Source organism: Tachyglossus aculeatus, chromosome 16 (genome assembly GCF_015852505.1).
Source record: "Tachyglossus aculeatus isolate mTacAcu1 chromosome 16, mTacAcu1.pri, whole genome shotgun sequence".
Classification (NCBI taxonomy): domain Eukaryota; kingdom Metazoa; phylum Chordata; class Mammalia; order Monotremata; family Tachyglossidae; genus Tachyglossus; species Tachyglossus aculeatus.
The window spans coordinates 33,526,137-33,550,260 of NC_052081.1; the positions used below are offsets into that span (position 1 = coordinate 33,526,137).

The 24,124-nt window shown below is 41.8% G+C and overlaps 1 protein-coding gene across 1 annotated transcript in view; it reads left to right on the forward strand.

Moving 5' to 3' along the window:
• The window catches only part of SORCS1 (sortilin related VPS10 domain containing receptor 1), a 402,129-nt gene that overhangs the window by 146,857 nt on the left and 231,148 nt on the right, over positions 1-24,124 (forward strand). The window contains exon 5 of the mRNA XM_038758618.1: positions 15,891-15,958. Coding sequence (XP_038614546.1) covers positions 15,891-15,958 — 68 coding nt within the window. The remainder of the gene's footprint in view (positions 1-15,890; positions 15,959-24,124) is intronic.

The window sequence follows — 24,124 nt, forward strand, 5'->3', positions numbered from 1 at the left end:
TTAGGGCACAGGTTTATCTATTGTAGAGCAGCAGGAAAATTTATAACGTTATATCAACATTAAATATTAATATGTTTCTCTCCTATTGATATCTGGGCACCATGCAAATATGCAGTTGTAAAAAAAAACAACAACAAAAACCAACCCAACACTAGTATGCTTTAAATAGTCTTATACTGCCGAAGAAGTGCCCCACATTCCTGGATTTTCCTTCATGAAATCAAAAGGATTCTAAGCAAGTGGTCTTTCCCCTCAAAAGTAAAATGTGCAATCCCTGCCTGAGCTCAAGAAAGCAGAGTGGCTTGTCTTAGAATATGGGGCTGAAAGTCACAAAACACAGGTTCTAGTCCCAGCTCAACCACAGGATAGTTGTGTGTGCATGTCACTTAACTGCTCTGGGCCTCCATTTTCTCACTGGTAAAATGGGGAGAAAATACCTGTTTTCCCTATTTCTCATTTTGTGAGCTCCATATGGGATAGAAGATGTCTGATATGACTCTCTTTCACCTACCCTAGTAGTTAGTACACTGCTTTGGCATAGTGACTGCTTAGTGTCGCTCAGTGGAAAGAGCATGGGCTTTGGAGTCAGAGGTCATGGTTCAAATCCCGACTCTGCCAATTGTCAGCTGTGTGACTTTGGGCAAGTCACTTAACTTCTCTGTGCCTCAGTTACCTCATCTGTAAAATGGGGATGACTGTGAGCCCCCGTGGGACAACCTGATCATGTTGTAACCTTCCCAGTGCTTAGAACAATGCTTTGCACATAGTAAGCACTTAATAAATTCCATTATTATTATTATTATTATTAAGGACCTTATTGTCTGAGGGAGACAGGGAATCACAAAAGTGAATAGGTATGGTGAAACCAAGGTGGAGAAATAGAATCAGCTGATAGTCCTGCCTGTGAATATGGCTAGAATCTTTAAAGATCAGTATACATTTACACCCTTTAGTGTTTGAAGGCTTTTTGCATTTGGATTTACGTAATGATTTTGACTGGCAGACTACAGGCATTTCAGAAATCTTCGGCTACTTCTCTGTACCATCTTGCCAATAAACAAAGGTAGACTGGTGATTTTTAAAATTGGAATTGGTTACCAGTAGTCCACTTCAGTGAAATGGAATTCGTGCAGATCTGTCCAAGACTATGGGGAATCCTAGTGACATTTCTGGCATTGGCTGGCGCTTTTTCATTTATGTTAGTTAACAAAGCTGTGTCATAAAATGTTATTTAATGTTTCTAAAATTGGAAAACATCTCATCACACTAGCCACTAAATTACTAGTCTACTCTTTTGTGACCTCATTTGGATTATTGTAATAATGTTCTAGTGGTTTTTCCTGCTTTTATCATCCTCTGCAGATATCTCTAAATTATATTTTATAAATTATTTTATTCATATTAATGTCTGTCTCTCCCTCTAGACTGTAAATTTGTTATGGGCAGGGAACATGTCTGCTAATTCTTTATACTTTACCAAGCACTGAGTACGTTGCTTTGCACATAGTAAATACCACTGATTGATCATCTCTTTTATAATTGATTCTAATGCATTGACAAACTTTCCTAGATTTCCTAGATGGCTGGCCTCATTGTACCATTGCAGTTAATTGTTATTACAATTTTGGGATCCTGTTTTCCAGATGTCTCACCATTTCTAAAGTGTCATTAGGTCTTACAGCATTTTGAAATACTAGAAATTTTTGATTTTGGCTTCTGTACAGCAGATTAACTGGCACTTTTAAATTGTTGGGTGAGTCATCGTCCCTAAAATCAAATCTGGTTTTCTTCAACGGCAGTTAGAATTGTGTGATTTTTCTGATCAATACTAAGGCAGAACTGGGTTTAAACCATGATTTCTTCTATACCCCTGTGGATTCTGTCTTTTTTTTTCATAACATAATTGTCAATAAAAAGAATAATAATGTGGAGATGCTCATAATAGTCTCTTAAAATTTGTATTACATTTATATTTTCCAAAGTAGTTTCATTTTTTCTGTCCCATTTTTCTCCTCCCAGTATCCTTGAGAGGTAAGAAATACAGGTATTAGATTCAATTTTTCAGATGAGGAAACTGAGTTGTTAAGAGGTTCTGATTTCACCAAGGTCACATAGCAGGCCAGTGTCAAATCCAGAAAAGGATCCCAGGTCCTCCAACTCCCAGATTTCCTGAGGCAGTGTTGGTTGTTTCCCTACCTGCTAATCCCACAGCACATATGTATGTATCTGTATTTATTTATGTATAGTAATGTCTGCCTCCCCCTCTAGACTGTGAGCTTGTGGGCAGGGAATGTGTAAGATTCTTGTATTGTACTCTCCCAAGTGCTTAGTACAGTGCTTTGAACACAGTAAGTGCTCAATAAATATGATTGAGTGAATAAATAGCTGGCAGGATACATTATAGAGTTAGTGTATATGAAAATACTGTGTCCAAAGATTTTGGATTCCATATGTGAGGTATGGGTCTTTTCTGCAACTTTCCCCATAGACCGGTGTCATAATCCTCACATAAAGGAATGAGCTTGATACTTCCTGTGGAATCAATGGATAAAATGAAGGTCACAGTTGTATTTTATTCTCCCATGCATTTAGTCTACTGACTCACTGCCACTTCAGTTCATCAACCAATTCACTGTATTTATCCTGCAGCTTCTGTGTGCTGAGCACTGTACTAGGTGCTTGGGAGAGTGAAATAGAGTAAATATACATGATCCTTGCCCTGATGGTGCTGGGAGGAGGCAACCTTGCAAGGTTACCTTCTGCTGAAAATACGGAGTGTGTCTTCATGCCCCCACTCCCTCCCTCTGCCCTACCCTCTTCCGCTCCCCACAGCACTTGTGTATATTACTCTATTTTATTAATGTGTATATATCTAAAATTCTATTTATTTTGATGGTATTGACACCTGTCTACTTGGTTTGTTTTTGTTTTTGTGTTTAGTCTTGGTTTTTTGTTTTTGGGTTTTTTTTTTTTGCTGTGTGCCTCCCCCTTTTAGACTGAGACCGTTGTTGGGTAGGGATTGTCTCTCTATGTTGCCGAATTGTACTTTCCAAGCACTTACTCTGCACACGGTAAGTGCTCAGTAAATAGGATTGAATGAGTGAATGAATGAACAGGGTTTTGGGATTCCATCTTAAGTGGAATATTTGAATACTCTGATGTTTCCACCTAAGGGGTTCAGTCTAGACAGGCTAGTAGCACTATATGTTGATTGGGACATTTCCTTAGTTGTTGTTAACGTGTTTGCAGACTTCTTTAGTTTATTCCAATATGAGGCCCTTCATCTTACCCAGGCAATCATCCAGGTCCTTCCCCTCATTAGATTCTAAGATGTTGGAGGGGAGAGGGACCATGGCTTCTTCTAATTTTAATTGTATGCATTTTCCTTTTTTCATATATAGTATTTAAGTCCTTCCTATGTGCCCTAAGTGTTGGGTTAGATACAAACTAATCAGTTTGGACACAGTCCATGTCCCACATGGAACTCACAGTCTTAATCCCCATTTTCCAGACAGGGGTACTTGAGACACAGAGAGGTTAAGAATTCCCCCAAATCCTACAGCAGACAAGTGGCAGATCCGGGATTAGAATCCAGGTCCTTCCGACTTCCAGGCTTGTGCTCTGTCCACTAGGCCATGCTTCTTCTTAAATACTTGGTTCTTTCTGCAGTGCCTAATGTTTTGAACACCAGAATGGATTTAATAATCAGTTTCATTTCCACAGACAAAATGGACTTGAATTTTTTGCTTTATTCCAGTTTGAATTTGAGTCTATCACCTTTGAGTGGTTAGAATAGTGTGGCTTAATGTGTCCCTGGACAGCTGTCATTTAGATGTTGCTTTTTGAGTGCAATTGTACTGAAAATTGCTAGCTACAGCCTGAATTAGGAAAAGTTGGCCATCTCCATAGAAATTCGAGGCAGTCTATTGTCACATATCTGGGAGTGCCTAGTGATGAGTGACTCACACAAGGTTTAGAATTCAAGCTCTTTAAGCATCCCAGGATACATTCAAATACTCAACCAAGATGCTAGAATCAGCCCTCTGGAAAGCTGAAAATCCTGTACTTACAGATTCATAAGCAAATGGAGTTTCTGTCCTGTCCCTTCTGATCCCAGTTAGATGCACCACTGGAATGTTTATCTCAGTGACTGAATTTTGGTTCCTCTGATTCTGATCCCATTAAAAACCAGAGGGCAAATAAATCAAGGATCGAAAACTATCAAAATCATTCATTGCCTTGAAGAGCTACTATTCAGGTTAATTTCTGGAACTGAACAAGGAAGAAAATGATTTTTTTTTGAAATTATCAGTGTAGTATGCATATTGCTGGAACTATGCACTATTTTTTGCTTAGCTTTTCACTGTCCCTCTTTGCACAATGTGAACACACTGTGAAGCCCCAGATTTAGCTGTCTTGACTAATGAATATTTGCTATTTCCAAAAAGAATGCTCCTTACCAGGAAAAACAGACCCATCATTGCAAAGCATTATTGCATCTAGTGTTATGTAAATCAATACAATAGTGTTTAGAAATAAGATAGATAAAAGTAACAGGAATTACAGTTCTTTTCAGATTTCCAGGTTACATTTTCCTCCAGTAGCTCTCAGTAATGGAATTCTTGCAATGTTCTTCTAGTCCAAGGACATGCCCTAGGTCTCTGCTTAATTTGGAGAAACAGATGAGAACATTGGAGTTGCCCAAGTGGGTTAAACTCCTTCCGCATATTGCCAACTCTGATGTCAAAAATACATGGAGGAACAATTTAATTGCCTTCCTTGACATTAAATGGGTCATCAGGGACATAGTGGTCAACACTGTAACTTTACTACTCTATCTTGGAGCTATCATCCTTGTATCAATTAAAGAATATAATGAATTCCTTGTATTTACTATCCTCTAGGAGAAGTGTTTTTCTTTTGTTCATTTTAAACCTACTAACATGAAGATTCAATCGGGGTTCTCTCTTTCTAGTGTTAGTATTTGAAGAATAACAATTTTGTGTTTGTTCTTTGCCCACCCTTCATAATTTTGTAGACTTCTATCAGATTTACCTCAGGGACAATGTATCTAATTATAATGCCTGTTTTTTTTTTTTTAGCACTTAACATTCCCCAGTGATTTTCACATTAGTTTTCTCATTTGCTCCTTGTGGGCAGGGAATATGTCTACCAACTCTGTTTTATTGTACTCTCCCAAGTGCTTGATACATGCTCTGCACACAGCGCTCAAATACAATTGAATGAATGAAATATGATTTTTGTTGTTGTTGTTCTCACTACAATCCTGTGAGGTAGGTAGAAAGGCAGGAATTAGTATCCCCATATTGCAAATGAGAAAAATGAGGTAGAGAGAAGTGATTTGCGTTAGGTCATACTATTTGCATCTCTGCCTTGGACTCTCAGGAACATATTTGGTGACAACAATATTAGGTAAACTACAAAATTTTTGTTTTTTGTATTTTCTTCTGGGGTACTGGCCATGGCCAAAAAAACTCCTAACTATAGGAAACCATTATTGCACGGCAATAGTGTTCCACGTCAGCTGGATGGAAACGACTTTCCCTCAAAGCTATATCTAATTTAATCTCCACATTTCAATTAATCAGTGGTATTCATTGTGACTGTACTGTGTGTAGCACACTGTATTGACCACTTGGGAGGGTATAATACAGAAGAGTAAGTATATGCCATCCCTGCTCACAAGGAGTTTACAGACTAAAGATTTTTCCAGGGAAGCTCTGACAGGTAATTCATGTTTCCTCCAGGGCTCAGTGCTCTATGAAGGTAAACACATTTCCTTTTTCATTCATTCATTCATTGCCATATTTATTGAGCACTTACTGTGTGCACAGCACTGTACTAAGCGCTTGGGAAGTACAAGTTGGCAACATATAGAGACGGTCCCTACACAACAGTGGGCTCACAGTCAAAGCTCACCCTCAGGTGTATCAAATCTACCAGACAGCCTCACTAGAACTGGAAATAAAATTCCAATTGTGAAACCAGCACTACCACTTGGGCTGCTTCCTTGGTAGCCGTCCTCATCTAACAATCTCAGGAGGTACATCATTACCAAACTGCTCTAGCTGATTATCTTTGGCATCTGGGGCTTTTCAACAAAATTCATCCCCCCCACCCTTCCAAAAACTCAAATAATAAATAAGAGCTTCTCTTAGAGATTGACAGTATAAACATTTTCTGGAACACCAAAGACTAGACCTTGAACATGTATTTGTAGCCCAAATCTGATACCTGAGCTTATTATTGGTTTTAATCCCTTGGTGTTTAAGGGATTACTTCCATTGAACTATCTTTGTCTCTTTCCTTCAACAAGTGAAACCTTTATCCTAAAGTTTGAGGAAGATACCCAAATAAAGTAGAACTGAAGCTCTTTGGAGATCGAGACAAGACAGAGAATGAAGAATTGATGGGCTATTAAGAGTTGTAATTCCCTACCTTGAATTAGACATGTGACATTCCAATCTTACAAATTACAATCTATTAACATCCTAGAAAATGTGACCTTTGCATTTCAATTGGTCTCCAATGCTTTTATTTATTTATTTATTTATTTTACAAACAGCTGCCATTTGCCTATTTCCTCATAGGCTGAGTCTTTGAGCCACTGTATGTAACTAGAGAACTTCCTGTTGGTTAGACAAAGATTAGCGAAGCCAGTTACAGGGAGGGTTGATGGATTCTGAATGACAGGGTCACTTTTTAGCCAGGGTGGGGGTAAAGAAACTTGGGTTGCTATTGATTTACAGTCACAATATAGAGAGAACTAATTAACTGAAGTTAGTTGACTTAGTTCTTTTTCTCTGTCTCCATGCTTCCCCACCTTTCATCCTTCCCCCCCCTCCGCACCCAGCCCAGATCCCCATTAAAGCTGGAAAGAGCTGAAAATTCATAAACAGGTTAGAAATGCTGCAGCATATAATCTTCTGTTCTTTGCTGTACCTTTACACCAGTTACCCCAGTGTTGAGAAATGCTAAGAGACAATAAGTGCCTTAAGCCACCCCTCAGGGCTTGGTGACCAAAAAGTACATTTTGATCATTTTAGCACATGGAATTAAAACAAAATTTGGCTTCATGATTTCACACATGAATGTTACTAGCAAAGTTATAGTTGATAAGCCTTACTAGAATGAGGATGATTTCCAAAGGGCTGAAAAGCTCACATTTGTTTAACTGATCATGAGAGACTCTGTTACTCACACATTCATTCATTCATTCAATTGTATTTGAGTACTTACCGTTTGCAGACCACTATGCCAAATGCTTGGGGGAGTACAATACAATGATGAACAGACACATTCCCTGCCCAGAAAGAGCTTACAGTCTAGAGGGAGTTTACACACACATTCATTTTGACATAATAAGCATTGGAGTATATAGAAGATTATGAGGTTGGACAAATTGTCCCACAGGAGGCTTATAAGATGTCTTGTCTCCAGGTAACAAGTGAGGAAACTAAAGCCCAGAGAGGTTAAATGAGTAGCCTAGAGTCTTGTAGTAGACTAGTGGGCCCTGCTGGGTCCTAATTGTAAAAATCACATATTACTGAGCATGAGGAAGAGGTAAATAGATCATAGCCAGATTTTTCAGACCTGGGGTTATGTTTGTAGCATTGCTGGTGAGCAAAAACCATCATTTGACTTGTAAATGAAGAAGCTATATTATTTGACTTGTAAATGAAGACGCTATATTCTCTTGGGGCCAGTTTTGGGCTTGTAATCACACTTTTTGGTGGGGGGAAAAATTGTAAGGATTAAAAAACAAAAATCCAACTCAGATTTAAATGAGAAGATACATCCAGGGTCATTATTTTATTCTGCCTGAATTGGCTCATCCATTTAGGGTATTACTACAGTTGACGTTGCTACTTATCAAAATGGGTTTAGAAACAATGTGGAAAAACCACTAGTGGAGATTGGTTCTGGTTTAGAATGTGATACATCCATTCCAGTGTTTTCTTACCATATGACAAATCCACCTTATTCTATTGATGGCCAAAATGTCTATTATTCAAGGACAACACCTTTATCTCTATTGTACTTGCCTCATAGCCATGCAATGCCATTCAATAATACTGTCAAGTGCTATCTTTTCTTGGTGACAGAGTGCTAAACAGTGATTTATTGCTTGGCTACACATTGCCTTCATGAAAGTGATTTGTTTAAAACAACAGTAAAGCGCTAAATAAATTATTCATTGCTTGCTAATTCTTCACTTTTATGTGCTGTAGTAAGCTTCAAAATAAGCAGCCCGTGAGGCATTTTATATTTGCCACATTAATCCTGGCTAATTTTTTTCCACTGGAGGATCTCCAGGGAAAGCCCTTTACTTCAACTTTATACATGAGATTGTGTCAGAATTGTCTTTTCCCTGCTCCCTTCTTTTTTTCCCTCCAGCACGACTCTTCTTCAGCCCCCACTACACCTCATCATAAGTCCAGAGTGATATATCATGGTTGATATTGGCAGTTAGGAAGAGCCTGGGTGGTGATTCAATGGGAGATTCTAAACATTTAGCAAAGATGCCAAATGTTCCACTTCTGATTGTTCATCTAATGCTAAGAGCTCGGCCTCCAGTATCTCAGAAGCCCCTTAAAAACCAACCTGCATTTCTTAGGGCAAGAGTTTGCTTATATCTTTCTCAAAAATGCTGGCATTTTTGTATGGGTCTGAAGATTATCAGATCAAGAGTGTCAGAGCAATATGAACTCTACAGAGACCCTTTTTTACTTTGTAAACATTCCTTTAGCTTTCTACTTTGTTATTAGAATCACTTAAAGCTTTTCAAACAGGGGAACATGAAGATGCTTACATTACTATTGTTTGGATGGTGATTTAGGACAGTTAAGGGCAGGCTTAACCAGTCTATAATTGAATCTTTCACCCTTTCCTGGAAGCTCTGCTTGGAGCGATTTGTTTGGTGAACTCCTTGATTGACAAGTTACTGTGGCCTTGTGTGCAAACTGGCTGAGGTTTTTATCCCTCTCCATGGAGGATTTTGGGTCTCTCAAAGGTTTAGCCTCTGCTGAACAATGAGGTTGAGCATCTGTCTTTGTTGTATCCTCCTAGAGAGAGCAAGAATGAAATGCTTTGAGGGGAGGGTGGGAGGTGGGGAGAAATTGATTGTTTGAAACATTAAGAAAATGGAGATGGACAGGTGAGAATTCAGTTTTTTGATGTAGAAAGAAAAAGGCTATGGGTTTTACAAACGTCTCTTTTTGTCTAGATACAATGACATGCATAAATACCTTTGACATGGGCTTGAGTTATTCAGCACTGTGGGAAGAAGTTGGAACAAATGGACTGAAAAGGTACAGAGCACTTTTGCTAGTCTGTGACTCCTAGGACAAATGAAAGCCTTTATGGGAAACCTTTGTTGTTTGGATTCCTCCTTTCCAAACACTGGTTTATGACTGCCCCTACCACTCCATCCTCTAAGTGGATCCCCCAGGCAGGATTGAATTGGCAGACAAATCTACCTGTTGAATGATAGCCTCACCTGATCTGTGGAAAAACCTGCCAGCTAAATCCTTCACTTCAGGGATACAATCCCCCCTCTCTAAACCCAGGAGAGTGGGCACTCAGAATAGGTCTTGCTTCTTGTGGCAGCAGGCTCCCTGTTTCCATGCTCTTTTTGTAGTAAAAGCAAAAACTCTGGGTAAAAGGGGAGGATGGGGGATCTGGATGTGAATTTCTGGAGTGGTGTGTAGGTGGGGATAGTGTGTTTTGTTTTTGGGTTTTTTTTCCTCCCCTTTACAATCCCTTTGGAGTTTCAAACCTTTTGAAGTCTGATAATAAACTCAAACAAGTGGGAGGGGATGCAGAACATATTCTCTAGCTGCTCCCCTTCTTCAGAGCCTAAAATCACATCATCTCCAAGAGGCCTTCCCCAAGTAAACCCTCTTTTCCCTTATTCCATCTCCTCTCGATTTTGCCTACACATGTGGATCTCTGTCTTTTAAGTGCTTGATATTCACTCCACCTCAGCCCTGCTGCATTTAGATACATAGCCATAATTTATATTAACATCTATCTCCCCTTTTAGACTGTAATCTCCTTGTGGACAACAGACTTGCCAACCAACTCTGTGTTGTACTCTCCTGAATACTTAGTATAGTGCTCACCGTGTGGAAAGTGCTCAAAATTACCCTTGATTGATTGATTGATTGCCCAAGAATTGGAACTGGCAGGTTTTCTCCTGATTACCCATGGCTTTCTTCCTTGCTGAGAACAGGGTGGGGCGAGAAGGGCAGTCAGAACCCAGACTTCCAGCTCCAGGAATATTGGGGATATGGAGCCCGTGCTCTTTCCACTAGACCTTGCTGCTTCTCGAGAAGTAGTGGTAGCATGATATCCAGCAGCTACCGTATGATAGGTGGACAGGGGAGCCAGTAAAAACCTACTGCGTCATGGCCTCAATGTGGCCCAACACTGAGGCTGTTGGGAGACAACTGCAACTGACCAGCTTGGTGTGAGGCATTCTGGATAGGTGTGTCTGTTCTTGAATAGATACTCTGGAGACATCAGGTGTCTGAGGCAGTTATGAGAACAATGACACAGGCATACAAGTTGTACACACTGGTGCAGAGAAGGATGGTGTTCACAACTGCAATGGAATGTCAGGTTGTCTAGGATTTTTCAGCCCCATTCATTTGTGTGGCTCATATCTCTCCCTCAATAGCACCATCTTAGAAAACCAAGGGCTACAGCTGTGCAGAATGTAACACATACACATACTCCCTGGTGAGCTGTCAACAGACTTGCCAAATAACCATGAAAGGAGAAGCTGTTAACAAAGGACAGTGGTGAGGGAAGCTCAGGGAAGACACTGGAGCACGTTCGCCAATCGATTAGAAGCATAACTAAAGGTTAGAGAGTCTCCTGTCTCTCTTTCTCTCCTTCTGAAAACAGAAAGATTAAATAGATTGATTCAAGCCGATATGCTTTGAAATGCCATAAAGGATGCCTCTCCTTGTGTGGTATTGATAACCTGCATCAGGGTATCACTGGCATTTTAGTTTTACTAACTGGGAAAGAAAGGAGGGGGTGGTTGGTTCTTACTGCTCTGGGAACTACTTAATATCTGGTGCTGTGTGTGTGTGTAGTTTAACACCATTGTATACTGAGTTACAGGGTTTCACAACCTGTGCTGCCCTTAATTCCCACTTCAGATGAATAGTTGACATGGTGTGAGACCAAGCTGAACTTTGTTATTTAGTTTACTGCTGCATTGTATCAGGAGAGCATCTACCCAGAAATGCTTGATGTGCACACCTCCATTTTTTTAGTGGAAGATTTATAGCCAATTTGACAAAATGCACCAAGGTAGAGAGAGAGCATCACTCTGTATCTTCAACAAGCAGCCACCCTGCTGCCCCTGATAAGCATTCCTGGGATGGTGGTGATTGAAATTTAGCACTTAGAGAGCTTTAATTGGCATTAAGATCTGTTAAGCATATGCCCCCACTGAAGGAATGCCATCTGACATCCCAATAGGGTGCCCAGCACCTACTACAGGCTGGCATTCTGTTAATGGAGGAACTTTGTAAACAATTGGCTCTGATGCGTGGTTCTGCCAATGAGAAGGAGGGTTGGCCATGAAGCCCTTTAAATACCAACAGTCTTTTGGGGCTGCCTCTAATTGCAAAGCCCTCCTGAAAAGTTTTGTAGGACACCTTGAATGAGAGAAAGGTTAAGAATATTCATTCATACTCCTGCGACAATCTGGAAAAAATTGATCTCCCCTGCAAGATCACATTGCCAGGGGGCTATCCACCTTGCATATCCCTACTGTGATTTTCTGTGCCATCTAAGCTCTTAGTAGCCACAATCACCATAGCACTTCTGTTCACATCTCGTGTACTCTATTTATCCCCCTACTTAAAATTTTTTTAATTCATTCATTGTCATATTTATTGAGTGCTTACTGTGTGCAGAGCACTGTACTAAGCACTTGGGAAGTACAAATCAGCAACATATAGAGATGGTCCCTACCCAACAATGGGCTTACAGTCTAGAAGGGGGAAACAGACAACAGAACAAGTGGACAAGTGTCAATACCATCAGAATAAACAGAATTATAGCTATATATATCTATATATACATATATATCATTAATAAAATAGAGTAATAAATATGTACAAATATATACAAGTGCTGAGAGGAAGGGGGTATGGCATTTGTGGCATTAAAATGCATTAAAACTTGTGGCAGACACCATTCTAAATTCTGGGGTATATACAACACTGTACACAGTCCATGTCCCACATGGGGATCATAGTCTTAATCCCCATTTTACAGATGAGGGAACTGAGGCACAGAGAAGCTAAATGACTTGCCCAAGGTCACACAGCAGACAAGTGGTGGAACCACGACTAGGTACTTCCCAAGTGCTTAGTACAGTGCTCTGCACACAGTAAATGCTCAATAAATACGATTGAATGAATCCCAGGTCCATCTGACTCTCAGGCCTGTGTTCTATCCACTAGACCATGCTGCTTCTCAATTTATTTGTGTCTACCCTGCTAGATTTTAAGCTTCTTAAGAGAAGGTTCTTCTTCCCCTTTTTAGACTGTGAGTCCACTGTTGGGTAGAGACTGTCTCTATATGTTGCCATCTTGTACTTCCCAAGTGCTTAGTACAGTGCTCTGCACACAGTAAGCGCTCAATAAATATGATTGATTGATTAAGAGAAGGAATTGTATCTTAGTCTTTTTTACTCTCCCAAGCACTTCTACATTGCTCTGCATTTTCAGTAAATGCTACTGATGAGTAGGTGCTGTGCCAAAGTTACTGAGGATGGAGTTATCTAGGAATAGAAGGTCCAGGTCAGAAGGCTATGCAAGTCATTCTGAATGGAATTATTGTGATGGGCTGGTGTCAGTTTTGAGAAATTCCTTCAAGGTGATTGTTTTCCCATATTGTGAGAAAACTAATAATGGTAAGTAATTGTCCTGGAATGTCAGAACCAGGAAAGAAACAACTTTTAAATAGAAAGCCAAGCAGACTGGACAGCTTAATTGTCTGAGTGAAGGATTATAAAGGCATGAAAATCATAAATGATAAAATAATAAACTCAGATGTTTAAAGTCTCTCCTGGTACATGGATTGTTTGGGGCACATTTTCCTCAAGTGCTTTAGCCATTCTTGAATGTCAAGCAGCATTGAGATTGCAGCCATCACTGGCAAAAATGGACTTTCTTGCTGCTGAAATTTGTTTCCCTGAATTTGAAATGTGAAGGTGCAGACATGGTTCTTTTTACACTTGACAGAAGCATACTAGGCAGGGCAGATTGCACCTCTCCTCTACTGGCTTAACCTCGATTTCCATTCATGGTCACTGGAAAGAACTGCTGCTTCGTATCATCATCATCAATCGTATTTATTGAGCGCTTACTATGTGCAGAGCACTGTACCAAGCACCTGGGAAGTACAAATTGGCAACACATAGAGACAGTCCCTACCCAACAGTGGGCTCACAGTCTAAAAGGGGGAGACAGAGACCAAGCATACTAACAAAATAAAATAAATAGAATAGATATGTACAAATAAATTAAATAAATAAATAAATAGAGTAAAAAATATGTACAAACATATATACAGGTGCTGTGGGGAAGGGAGGGAGGTAAGATGGGGGGATGGAGAGGGGGACAAGGGGGAGAGGAAGGAAGGGGCTCAGTCTGGGAAGGCCTCCTGGAGGAGGTGAGCTCTCAGCAGGGCCTTGAAGGGAGGAAGAGAGCTAGCTTGGCGGATGGGCAGAGGGAGGGCATTCCAGGCCCGGGGGATGACGTGGGCCGGGGGTCGATGGCGGGACAGGCGAGAGCGAGGTACGGTGAGGAGATCAGCGGTGGAGGAGCGGAGGGTGCGGACTGGGCTGTAGAAGGAGAGAAGGGAGGTGAGGTAGGAGGGGGCGAGGTGATGGAGAGCCTTGAAGCCCAGGGTGAGGAGTTTCTGCCTGATGCGCAGATTGATTGGTAGCCACTGGAGATTTTTGAGGAGGGGAGTGATATGCCCAGAGCATTTCTGGACAAAGATAATCCGGGCAGCAGCATGAAGTATGGATTGAAGTGGAGAGAGACACGAGGATGGGAGATCAGAGAGAAGGCTGATGCAGTAGTCCAGACGGGATAGGATGAGAGCTTGAATGAGCAGGGTAGTCGTTGGGATGGAGAGGAAAGGGCGGATCTTGGCAATGTTGTGGAGCTGAGACCGGCAGGTTTTGGTCACGGCATGGATGTGAGGGGTGAATGAGAGAGCGGAGTTGAGGATCAGAATTATTTAGGTGAAAAATGAGGTATAAAGCATGATTGATTCATTAGGTCCTTCAAGGTATTTTATCCAAATCATGTTGGGAAACTTCAAATAATGATGGTAGACCCCTTCCTCTCTGAAGTGGGAAGGGATGGAGATATGAGAGAGTGGGAGAGCCTGGAATGCTAAATCTTAGACTTCAGCCTTCCTCTGGGCAATTCTGATACTGCAATACAAGGAGATTACAGAATAATTGTAGAACTGGCTAATGAGAAATCAACAACTTAAATTCCCATGCAATTCCCCAAACAACTGCTTGCTGGCCATGGGTTATCTTAGCTTTTGAGGGCAAGGTAAAACTCACACATGTTTGGGGAGATGCATTTAGTGGTTCTTGATGAGCAGTGGCAAGTCAAATAATCAGACTGCAAGAAGGTACCACTAAAGCGTGCGGGGGTTTGTGGTCCACATTAAAGAGTGAAAAGTCCCTGCCCTCCGAAGCTAATAGTCTAATTGCAGACATAGAGCAGACAAACATCAATCAGCATAATTCACCAATTACATCACCTTGAATCACAGGTTCACATTATCCATGAGCGCTTCTAAGAAATGTGTTTGCTTTTACACAGCCTTGCCTGGAAACATACCAACTTGTGGTTTGAGGCATTGCATTTCCACGCACAGTTTAGAACAGTTTCAAACTTGTATTTCTACAGCATTTGTTTCTGGGCCACATTGCTCAGAAAACTCATTTCCTTTTACCTTGTGCTCAAAAACGATATGGGTTGTGCAAGAGAATAGATCCCCTGAACACAGGTCTACTTCTGAACAGTATTAGTCCAAAACAACATTAGTTCCTGAGAGATTAGTTCTGCTAGGTTATTGTTGTATAGTAGGTCTCCCAATAGGGTACACTTGTAGCCTCCTGTTTTCCATTGCTCTAATTGTTTGCCAGTCATGAACTAGCTGTTCACTGAAGTGTGTTGAAGTGTAATCGCTGTGGTTGGTGAGGGCTTCGGGATTTATTCATTGCCAACTTTATGTTGGGGTATTGTGCTATGTGCCATCCGTGCACCATTACAAGGCAGTAATAGAGTAAGTTAATTGAGAGGAGCAGGTCATGGAGTTGTAACCGTGGAGGAGATGGTCTTGAATGGTTATTGAAAAGGGGAAAGAGGTGTTATGGTGCACCCAAGCAGAAAAGGTGTCCGAGTAAGGTGGAGCTTGGATGAAGATTCTAAGGCAGGAGACAAATGTTGAGAGTGATGAAGGCCGGGGTCTTGTTTACTAATTCCATTGAATTCCAAGTGCTTCGTACAATGTTCCGCACACTGAAGGTGCTGAAATACCCCGATGATCCTCCTGTGTGGTGCAGGAAGGAGTTAAAATGCACTGGCTTGGAAAGATTTAGCTGGCTTGGGAGAAGGGTCTGAGTAGTTCAGCATATAGGCTAGACAAACCCTTTCCACTTCAGTTTAGGCAAGGGCTGTAACAATTCATTCAATTATGCTAAGCGCCCATTAAAGGAAATCTAAGCCCTCCCCTGGGTCACTTCAGTTCTATGAGATTGTAATTGTTTGAGACTAACCATGATTTTTTTTTTTTTTTTTTGCCTTCAGGTGATTCTAATTCTGACAAAGCTATATGACTACAACCTGGGGAGCATCACAGAGAGCTCACTTTGGAGGTATGTAGATAAATTGAGCTAATAATTACCAAGTTACTTAAAACACCAACACTGTTCTCTTGTTGAATTTAATTGGGTTCTTTTTTCTCCTATGCAGGGGAAGGTTCACTTAGCCTGCATTTTTCCTTCTCTCGTTGTTTCCAGCTTTGTCTGTTCTTCTTTTTAGTGATGAGTGTGAGCTTTGGGGACAAGATACTGTTTTTCTCACCGTTGTTTCTCTCCTCATAATTCAGTTCGGAACTCATTTTTGTTTGTTGCTTTTCCAAGATATGGTCTTGCTGTAGGCTGATAAATTCTTGTTTTTATTTGTGCGTGTCCCAGCACTGATGAGAGAAATCAGCTCTGTTGGGCTCTTGCTGCAAATAGAAGCAAAGATGTTTCCTAGGCCTGCAGAAGTTTTCACCCGACTTCCCAGTTTGCACTTGACCTATCAGTGATGACCTCAGCCCCTCCCCAATTTATCAAATGTCTTCCTCATTATCTTTGTCACCATCACGCAAAAAGCTTTTTGTGTCCACTTTGTGCAGAGAATCTCATAAGCCTGAGAAAACTTAAATGTCTGTTAAAACCGGTATCACTTCTCACCCCTGCTTCACTTATGCCAAAAGTACCCCTGTACACAAGCCCAGGAAATAACCCTTAGCAAGTCAGAGAACAGCAGGTCAGTGACAGAACTGGGACTAGAACCAGAGTGGTCACTGATGGCCCTTGCGGACACCAGCCGCGGACCCACATGATGTAGTGCTTGTTACAATGGGCACACAGACTAACTCTTGACCACATATGCCAAGTGATGCTGCATTTCTTAAGGTATTCCCACCCCATGCCCTCGTTCCAGAGCCATTGCATTCCTTCCTCATCCCAGTCATAATAATAATAATTTTGGTATTTTAGTCCTTCGATGTGCCAGGCACTGTTCTAAGCACTGGGGTAGATATAAGATAATTGGGTTGGACACTGTCCCTGTTCCCCAGAGGGCTCACTATCTTAATCCCCACTTTACAGATGAGGTAACTGAGGCATGTCAAGGAGCGGGTCTATTTATTGTTGTACTCTACAAAGAGTTTAGTACAGTGCTCTGCACACAGTAAGTACTCAATAAATAAGACTGAACGAATGAAGTTAAGTGACTTTCCCAACAACACACAGCATACAAGTGGAAGAGCTGGAATTAGAACCCAGGTCCTTCTGGCACCTAGGCCCTTGCTCTATCTCTTAGGCCACACCTTTTCCAAACCACAGAAATAAGGGGCTGAAGCAGAGATAGAAGGAAACTGGGTACTGAAAATAAAAACCCCAGACCTAAAGACATCTGCCTGGTGCAATATTCATACCGGACATGGGGCAGACTAATGGTGTTTTTTGAGCATTTTCTGTTTGCAGAGTAAAATACAATAGAGGTGGTAGACATGATCCTCCATATCCAAAAGTTTACAATCTAGTGGAGGAGATGGACATTACAATCAATTACAGAAAGGAGATGTAGCAGAATATAAGGATAATAATCATCATCAATTGTATTTATTGAGCGCTTACTGTGTGCAGAGCACTGTACTAAGCGCTTGGGAAGTACAAATTGGCAACATATTGAGACAGTCCCTGCCCAACAGTGGGCTCACAGTCTAAAAGTGGGCTCAGTCTAAAATGTTGGGTAGGGACCATCTCTATATGTTGCCAAGTTGTGCTTCCCAAGCGCTTAGTACAGTGCTCTGCACACAGTAAGTGCTCAATAAATATGATTGATTAATTCCCATTATGCACATGACAAAAATCAGGCACAGAGAATTTAAGTGACTTACCCAACAACAAGCTGTTGGCAGAGTAAGGATTAGAACCCAGGTCCTCTGACTGCTAGGCCCATGTTTCTTCCACTAGGCCATGTATGTAAGGTGAGAATCCAAGTACTTAAGGAAGCAGCATGGCAAGAGCACAGGCTTGGGAGTCAGAGGAAGTGGGTTCTAATCCCAGCTCTGTCACTTTTCTGCTATCTGACCTTGGATAAGTCACTTAGCTTCTCTGTGCCTCAGTTACCTCATCTGTAAAATGGGGATTAAGACTGTGAGCCCTGTGAGGGGCAGGGACTGTGTCCAACCTGATTACTTTGTATGTACCCCAGGGCTTAGAACGGTACTTGGCATATAGTAAGCACTTGACAAATACTACGATTATTATTTCAGACCTAAGCACATAGTTAATGCTGAAGGGAGGGAGAAAAGGAGGGGAGATTAGAAGTAGGGAAGACTTCTTGGAGGTATGATTTTTGCAGGGTTTTGAAGATGGGGATAGTGCAGTTTTGTCAGATATGAAGGGGGAGGAGGTGACAAGGGGTTGACAGGGAGAAACAAAAGATTGTGGTAAAGTAAGAAGGTTGGAGTTATTGGAGTGAATGTGCAGCTTAGGTTTTGGTAGGAGACAAAATTAGGTAAGAAAGGAAGAGCTGTTTGGTGCTGAGATGGATGGGCAACCATTGAAGGTTTATGAGGAGTGTACTGAGGGATTTTTTTTGTTTTTGAAGAAAAATGATCCAGGCAACAGAGTGAAGTATGGACTGGAGTGGGGAGAGGAGAGAAGGCAGGAGGTCATCAAGGAGGCTGATTCATTCATTCATTCAATTGTATTTATTGAGTGCTTACTGTGTGCAGAGCACTGTACTAAGCGCTTGGGAAGTACAACTTGGCAACATATAGAGACGGTCCCTACCCAACAACGGGCTCACAGTCTAGAAGGGGGAGACAGACAACAAAACGTATTAACAAAATAAAATAAATAGAATAAATATGTACGAACATATACATATATACAGGTGCTGTGGGGAGGGGAAGGAGGGGGAGAGGAAGGAGGGGGCTCAATCTGGGAAGTCCTCCTTGAGGAGGTGAGCTCTCAGTAGGGCTTTGAAGGGAGGAAGAGAGCTAGCTTGGAGGATGTGCAGAGGGAGGACATTGCAGGCCAGGGGGAGGATGTGGGCCGGGAGTCGACAGCGGGACAGGCGAGAACGAGGCCCAGTGAGGAGGTTAGTGGCAGAGGAGCAGAGGGTGCAGGCTGGGCTGTAGAAGGAAAGAAGGGAGGTGAGGTAGGTGGGGGGTGAGGTGATGGAGAGCCTTGAAGCTGAGAGTGAGGAGTTTTTTGCAAGATGCGTAGGTTGATTGGTAGCCACTGGAGATTTTTGAGGAGGAGAGTAACATGCCCAGAGCGTTTCTGCACAAAGATAATCCGGGCAGCGGCGTGAAGTATAGATTGAAGTGGGGAGAGACAGGAGGATGGGAGATCAGAGAGGAAGCTGATGAAGTGATCCAGTCGGGATAGGATGAGAGATTGAATGAGCAGGGTAGCGGTTTGGATGGAGAGGAAAGGGCAGATCTTGGCGATGTTGCAGATGCTGATGCAATAGCCCAGGTGGGTTATGACAAGTGCTTGGATCAGAGTGGTAACAGTTTGGATGAAGAGGAATGGACAGATTCTAGAAATGCTGTGAAGGTAGACTGGCAGAATTTAGTGATAGACCAAATGTTAGGGTTGAATGAGAGAGATAAATCAACAGGGCCCTGTGGAAAGAGCGTAAGCCTAGGGGTTAGAAGGATCTGCACACAGTAAGCACTCAATAAATGTGATTGAATGAGTGAATGATCTAGGCTCTAGTCCCAGCCCTACTACCTGCCTACTGTGTGACCTTGGGCAAGAAACTTAACTCATCTGCACCTCAGTTTCCTCATCTGTAAAATGGAGATTCAGTACCTATTCTCCCTTCATCATAGACTGTGACCCCAATGTGGGACAGATATCTCGTATCTCTCCTAATACTTGGTTCTGTGCTTGACACACAGTAAACATTTTAAAAAGCCACAATTATTATTATTATAATTGTAATGCCATAGTTGTGGGCTTATGACTTAGGGAGGGTTTTAGTGTCTACAGTGATGTGATTTTTAGCAGGCAGAGAAGGTCTATGAGGGAAGGTGAGTTCTGTTTTAGACATCCAAGTAGATTTGTCCTGAAGGCGGGAGGAAATGTGAGACTGCAGAGAAGAAGATAGAGCTGGACTGAGATGCAGATTTGGGAACCTCCTGCATAAAGAAGGTAGTTGAAGCCATGGAATTGAATCAGTTCTCCAAGGGAGAGGGTGTAGATGGGGAATAGAAGGGGACATAGAATTGAGGCTTGAGGGCCTCCCACAGTTGAGTGGGAGGCAGAGGAAGAGCTGATAAGAGACAGAGAAGTATTGGCCAGAGAGATAGGGGAGAACAGGGAGAGGGGAGAAGGGGATGGTCCACCTGTCAAAGGCAGCTAAGAGGTTGAGGATTAGGATGGAATAGAGGACACTGGATTTGGCAAGAATGAGATCACTGGTGATCTTGGTGAAGGGCTGGTATGGAAGGAGTGAAATCCAGATTGCAAGCAGTCTAGGTGAGAATTGGAAGAGAGGAAGTGAAAGAAATAGTTGTAAACAATATTTTTGAGGAGGTTGGAAATTAACATTAGGAGAGATATTGAGTGATAAATGGAGGGTAAATTGTGGTCTAGAGAAGGATTTTTTGAGATAGGGGATACATGGACATGTTGAAAGCAGTGGAGAAGGAGCCATTGGATGGTGAGACAGAATAGCTATGAAATAGAGTGTCCAGTATAAAACTAGATGAATAGCCACGATAACTAGACCTCAGGCTTTCTGGCTCTCTGGCACAAGACCTTTCCATTGGATCACACTGCCTCTCCCAGTACAGGGCTCCCATTTACTAGAAGTCCTTATCCAACACAGTACTATATCACAGGGAATGACCTCTCTTTGACCAATACAACTGTTCTCACAGATTGTTTAGTATCCTTGGCTAATTAATTATGTAGCTTCCTTGCACTGAGGAGTGTTAAGCAGGCTATGCATTGATTCAGGCCAGCACTCCATCAGGCCCGTTAGAGACATTTCAATCAAGCAAGCAATCTTTGCTATTTATTGAGTACTTATTGTGTGCCAAGGACTTTACTAAGAGTTTGGGAGTGTAAGAGTTGGTCAACACATTTCCTTGCCCACAGGGAGCTTACAGTCTAGAGGACGAGCTTACATTTGAAATATTCTGGGTGGGGATTGGCTTTTGGTCATTTAGAGTGAGAAGCTTCTTCCCCTCCCTCCTTGAGGGCTGAGCTGGGGAAGCTCATCTGTTTGGACTTGGTGGTGGATGGGGTCACAAACCAGAATTTTGTCCCAAAGACCCAGGTAGAATGATGATCTACGTGTCCAAGTAGTTAAAAAGACAACTGACTTATGACCTGCAGAAAGAGCAGAAGGGCCGAGTGCCGAGGATGCTTTTTACAAATGTGATGAATAAAAATGACAGACTTTGAAACTTTTATACTGACAAATAAAAAGCAGCAGTGAACAGGCATTCCGCAGTAAGGGGTGGGAGGGAGTGTAACGATGACAGGTCTTGTGTTGGACTCGAGGCAGACTGTTTTTAAATACCTTTCTCAGCTGCTGCTTTCGATGAGGAGAAGGTGGCAGTGACAGAAGTGAGTGGTCCCGGTGTGGCAGCTGCCGGCATTTACGGCATATTTTTACAGACATTCAGGACATGATCAATTTTAATTGTTTGGGTCCGTGAATTCATGGATTCTTAGTAACCCAGAGCAAGAGCGGCAGCCAGAACTGTAGAAGTCTCTTTGTGCTTTGTAACTCTCAAAGGCTCAGTATGCCCTTAACGACCAAAGTGGATATCTCCGCCAATTGTTAGCTGTGTGACTTAGGGCAAGTCACTTAACTTCTCTGGGCCTCAGTTCCCTCATCTTTAAAATGGGGATTAAGACTATGAGCCCCCTGTGGGACAACCTGATCACCTTGTAATCTCCCCAGCGCTTAGAACAGGGTTTTGCACATAGTAAGTGCTTAATAAATGCCATTATCATTATTTATTATATTGCTAGACCACAGTGGGTATCACCAAACCAAATGCACTGTTCCCACCCAGTTAAACAGAACGTTGATTATACCTTAATCCAACATCTAGCCATCTAGGCTTTTAAAATTTTCTTTTTTGTAATTCAAAATCAGAGAAAATGGAGGAGGAGAAGGATGAGCTGTCACAGAGAAATGAGTCCCCCTCCTCCCCCTCTTTCCCCCTCCTCCCCCTCTCCATCCCCCCCGCCTTACCTCCTTCCCTTCCCCACAGCACCTGTATATATGTTTGTACGTATTTATTACTCTATTTTACTTGTACATATCTATTCTATTTTATTTTGTTAATATGTTTTGTTTTGTTCTCTGTCTCCCCCTTCTAAACTGTGAGCCCACTGTTGGGTAGGGACCGTCTCTGCATGTTGCCAACTTGTACTTCCCAAGCACTTAGTACAGTGCTCTGCACACAGTAAGCGCTCAATAAATATGATTGAGCTGAGTTCCCTTTCTCCCCTTCTGTCCTTTTCCTCCATTCCCCTACATCACAAAGAGGATTAGGTTTTGATATTTGGAAGAAGATGGAGTTTTACTATGTTGAAGTAAGATATTTTTAAAGGTTGAGATAAATAAAATGTCAAAATCCAGATACAGAATGGCTAGGAAAAATAAATTCTTTTTTTTTTTTTTTTCCTGAACCAAGGCAGTCAAAGCTCTCTGGGTGACATGCTGAGGTGTTAAGACAGTTCTGCTCCAATCCCTAAGGGGAGTAATATTATGTTTTCATAAAGGGGCATTACTCTTTATCACCTAATTGCTTTAAATTTGACATTTTATCCAATTTGTTATGCTACTTGATTCATTCATTCAATCGTATTGCACGCTTACTGTGTGCAGAGCACTGTACTAAGCACTTGGGAAGTACAAGTTGGCAACATATAGAGACGGTCCCTACCCAACAGTGGGCTCACAGTCTAGAAGGGGGAGACAGAGAACAAAACAAAACATATTAACAAAATAAAATAGAATATGTACAGGTAAAATAAATAGAGTAATAAATACATACAAACATATATACATGTGCTGTGGGGAAGGGAAGGAGGTAAGGCTGGGGGGATGGAGAGGAGGAGGACTTGATATGCTATTATTCACTGCATAGTAAAAAACAAAAAGAAAAATTCCCCAACAATTTAAAATTAGGCTTCTGCTTTCTGGAAGAATGGTGGTAAACTGTTAAGTCAGAGACAGGAGTTGACTGATTTTATTCCTCTTGGTGGATCTGATCTTATTCTATGGCCTTGGGACAGCCACCAAGCTTATCTTAGAGATTATGTCTTGAATTTCCAAAAGATAATGAGGCCAGCTAGGTTTTAATGAAGGGCACATTCTAATCAGGAATCATAACGTGGTTTGAGATCTCATGAAAGACACTTTTTGCCTGAGGGCCCAGCTATAGTTTTTCTGGGCTACCTGGGGAGCAGAAAGGAATTCAGATTTTCACAGGCTTGAATTGGCTCATCCAGTATGGTCTCCCCCGTAGCCTGTATACCCAAGAGTGAACTTTGTGTAACTCCTCTTCTCCTCTATTCCATGGGTAGCAGTAGAGTTGGTGAGGGGTGGTGAGGATAGGGAGTGGAGTTGGGGAGAGAAATGGAAGGGAAACTCTAATGCATGTTTCCAGGATCATGGAATATAAAAAAGAGTTTCCAGTAACAGAAAGATCATATCATCATTTTGAACCTATCAGACATGTTCCATGAACACTTGATGTTTTTGTTTCTGGTCTCTGGAGGGAACAGTGCTATGACTGAAGTCTCTTTGGGTTCCTGTGAAGATCTATCAATGGTATATTTGAGTGCTTAGTTCATTCATTCATTCGTATTTATTGAGTACTTAATGTGTACAGTGGACTGTACTAAGTGCTTAGAATTCAATATGACAATAAACAGCCACATTCCCTCTCCACGAGCATACAGTCTAGCGCTTACTGTGTCCAGAGCACTGTACTAAATGCTTGGGAAAGCACAATACTAAAGAGTTGGTGGACACATACCCTGCCCACAAGGAGTTTATAGTCTAGAGGGGAGATGGACATTAAAATAAATTGTTGGTATGTATATAAGTGCTTGGGAGCTCTGCGTGGGGTGACTATCAAGTGCCAAAAGGGGTTCAGCTCCAAGTGTATAGGCAGTGCAGAAGGGAGAGGGATTAGGGGGTAATGAGGATTTAGTCAGCCAAGAGATTAGGAGGAACATTCTACTTGTTTCTGCAAGGAGAAAGCCAAACTG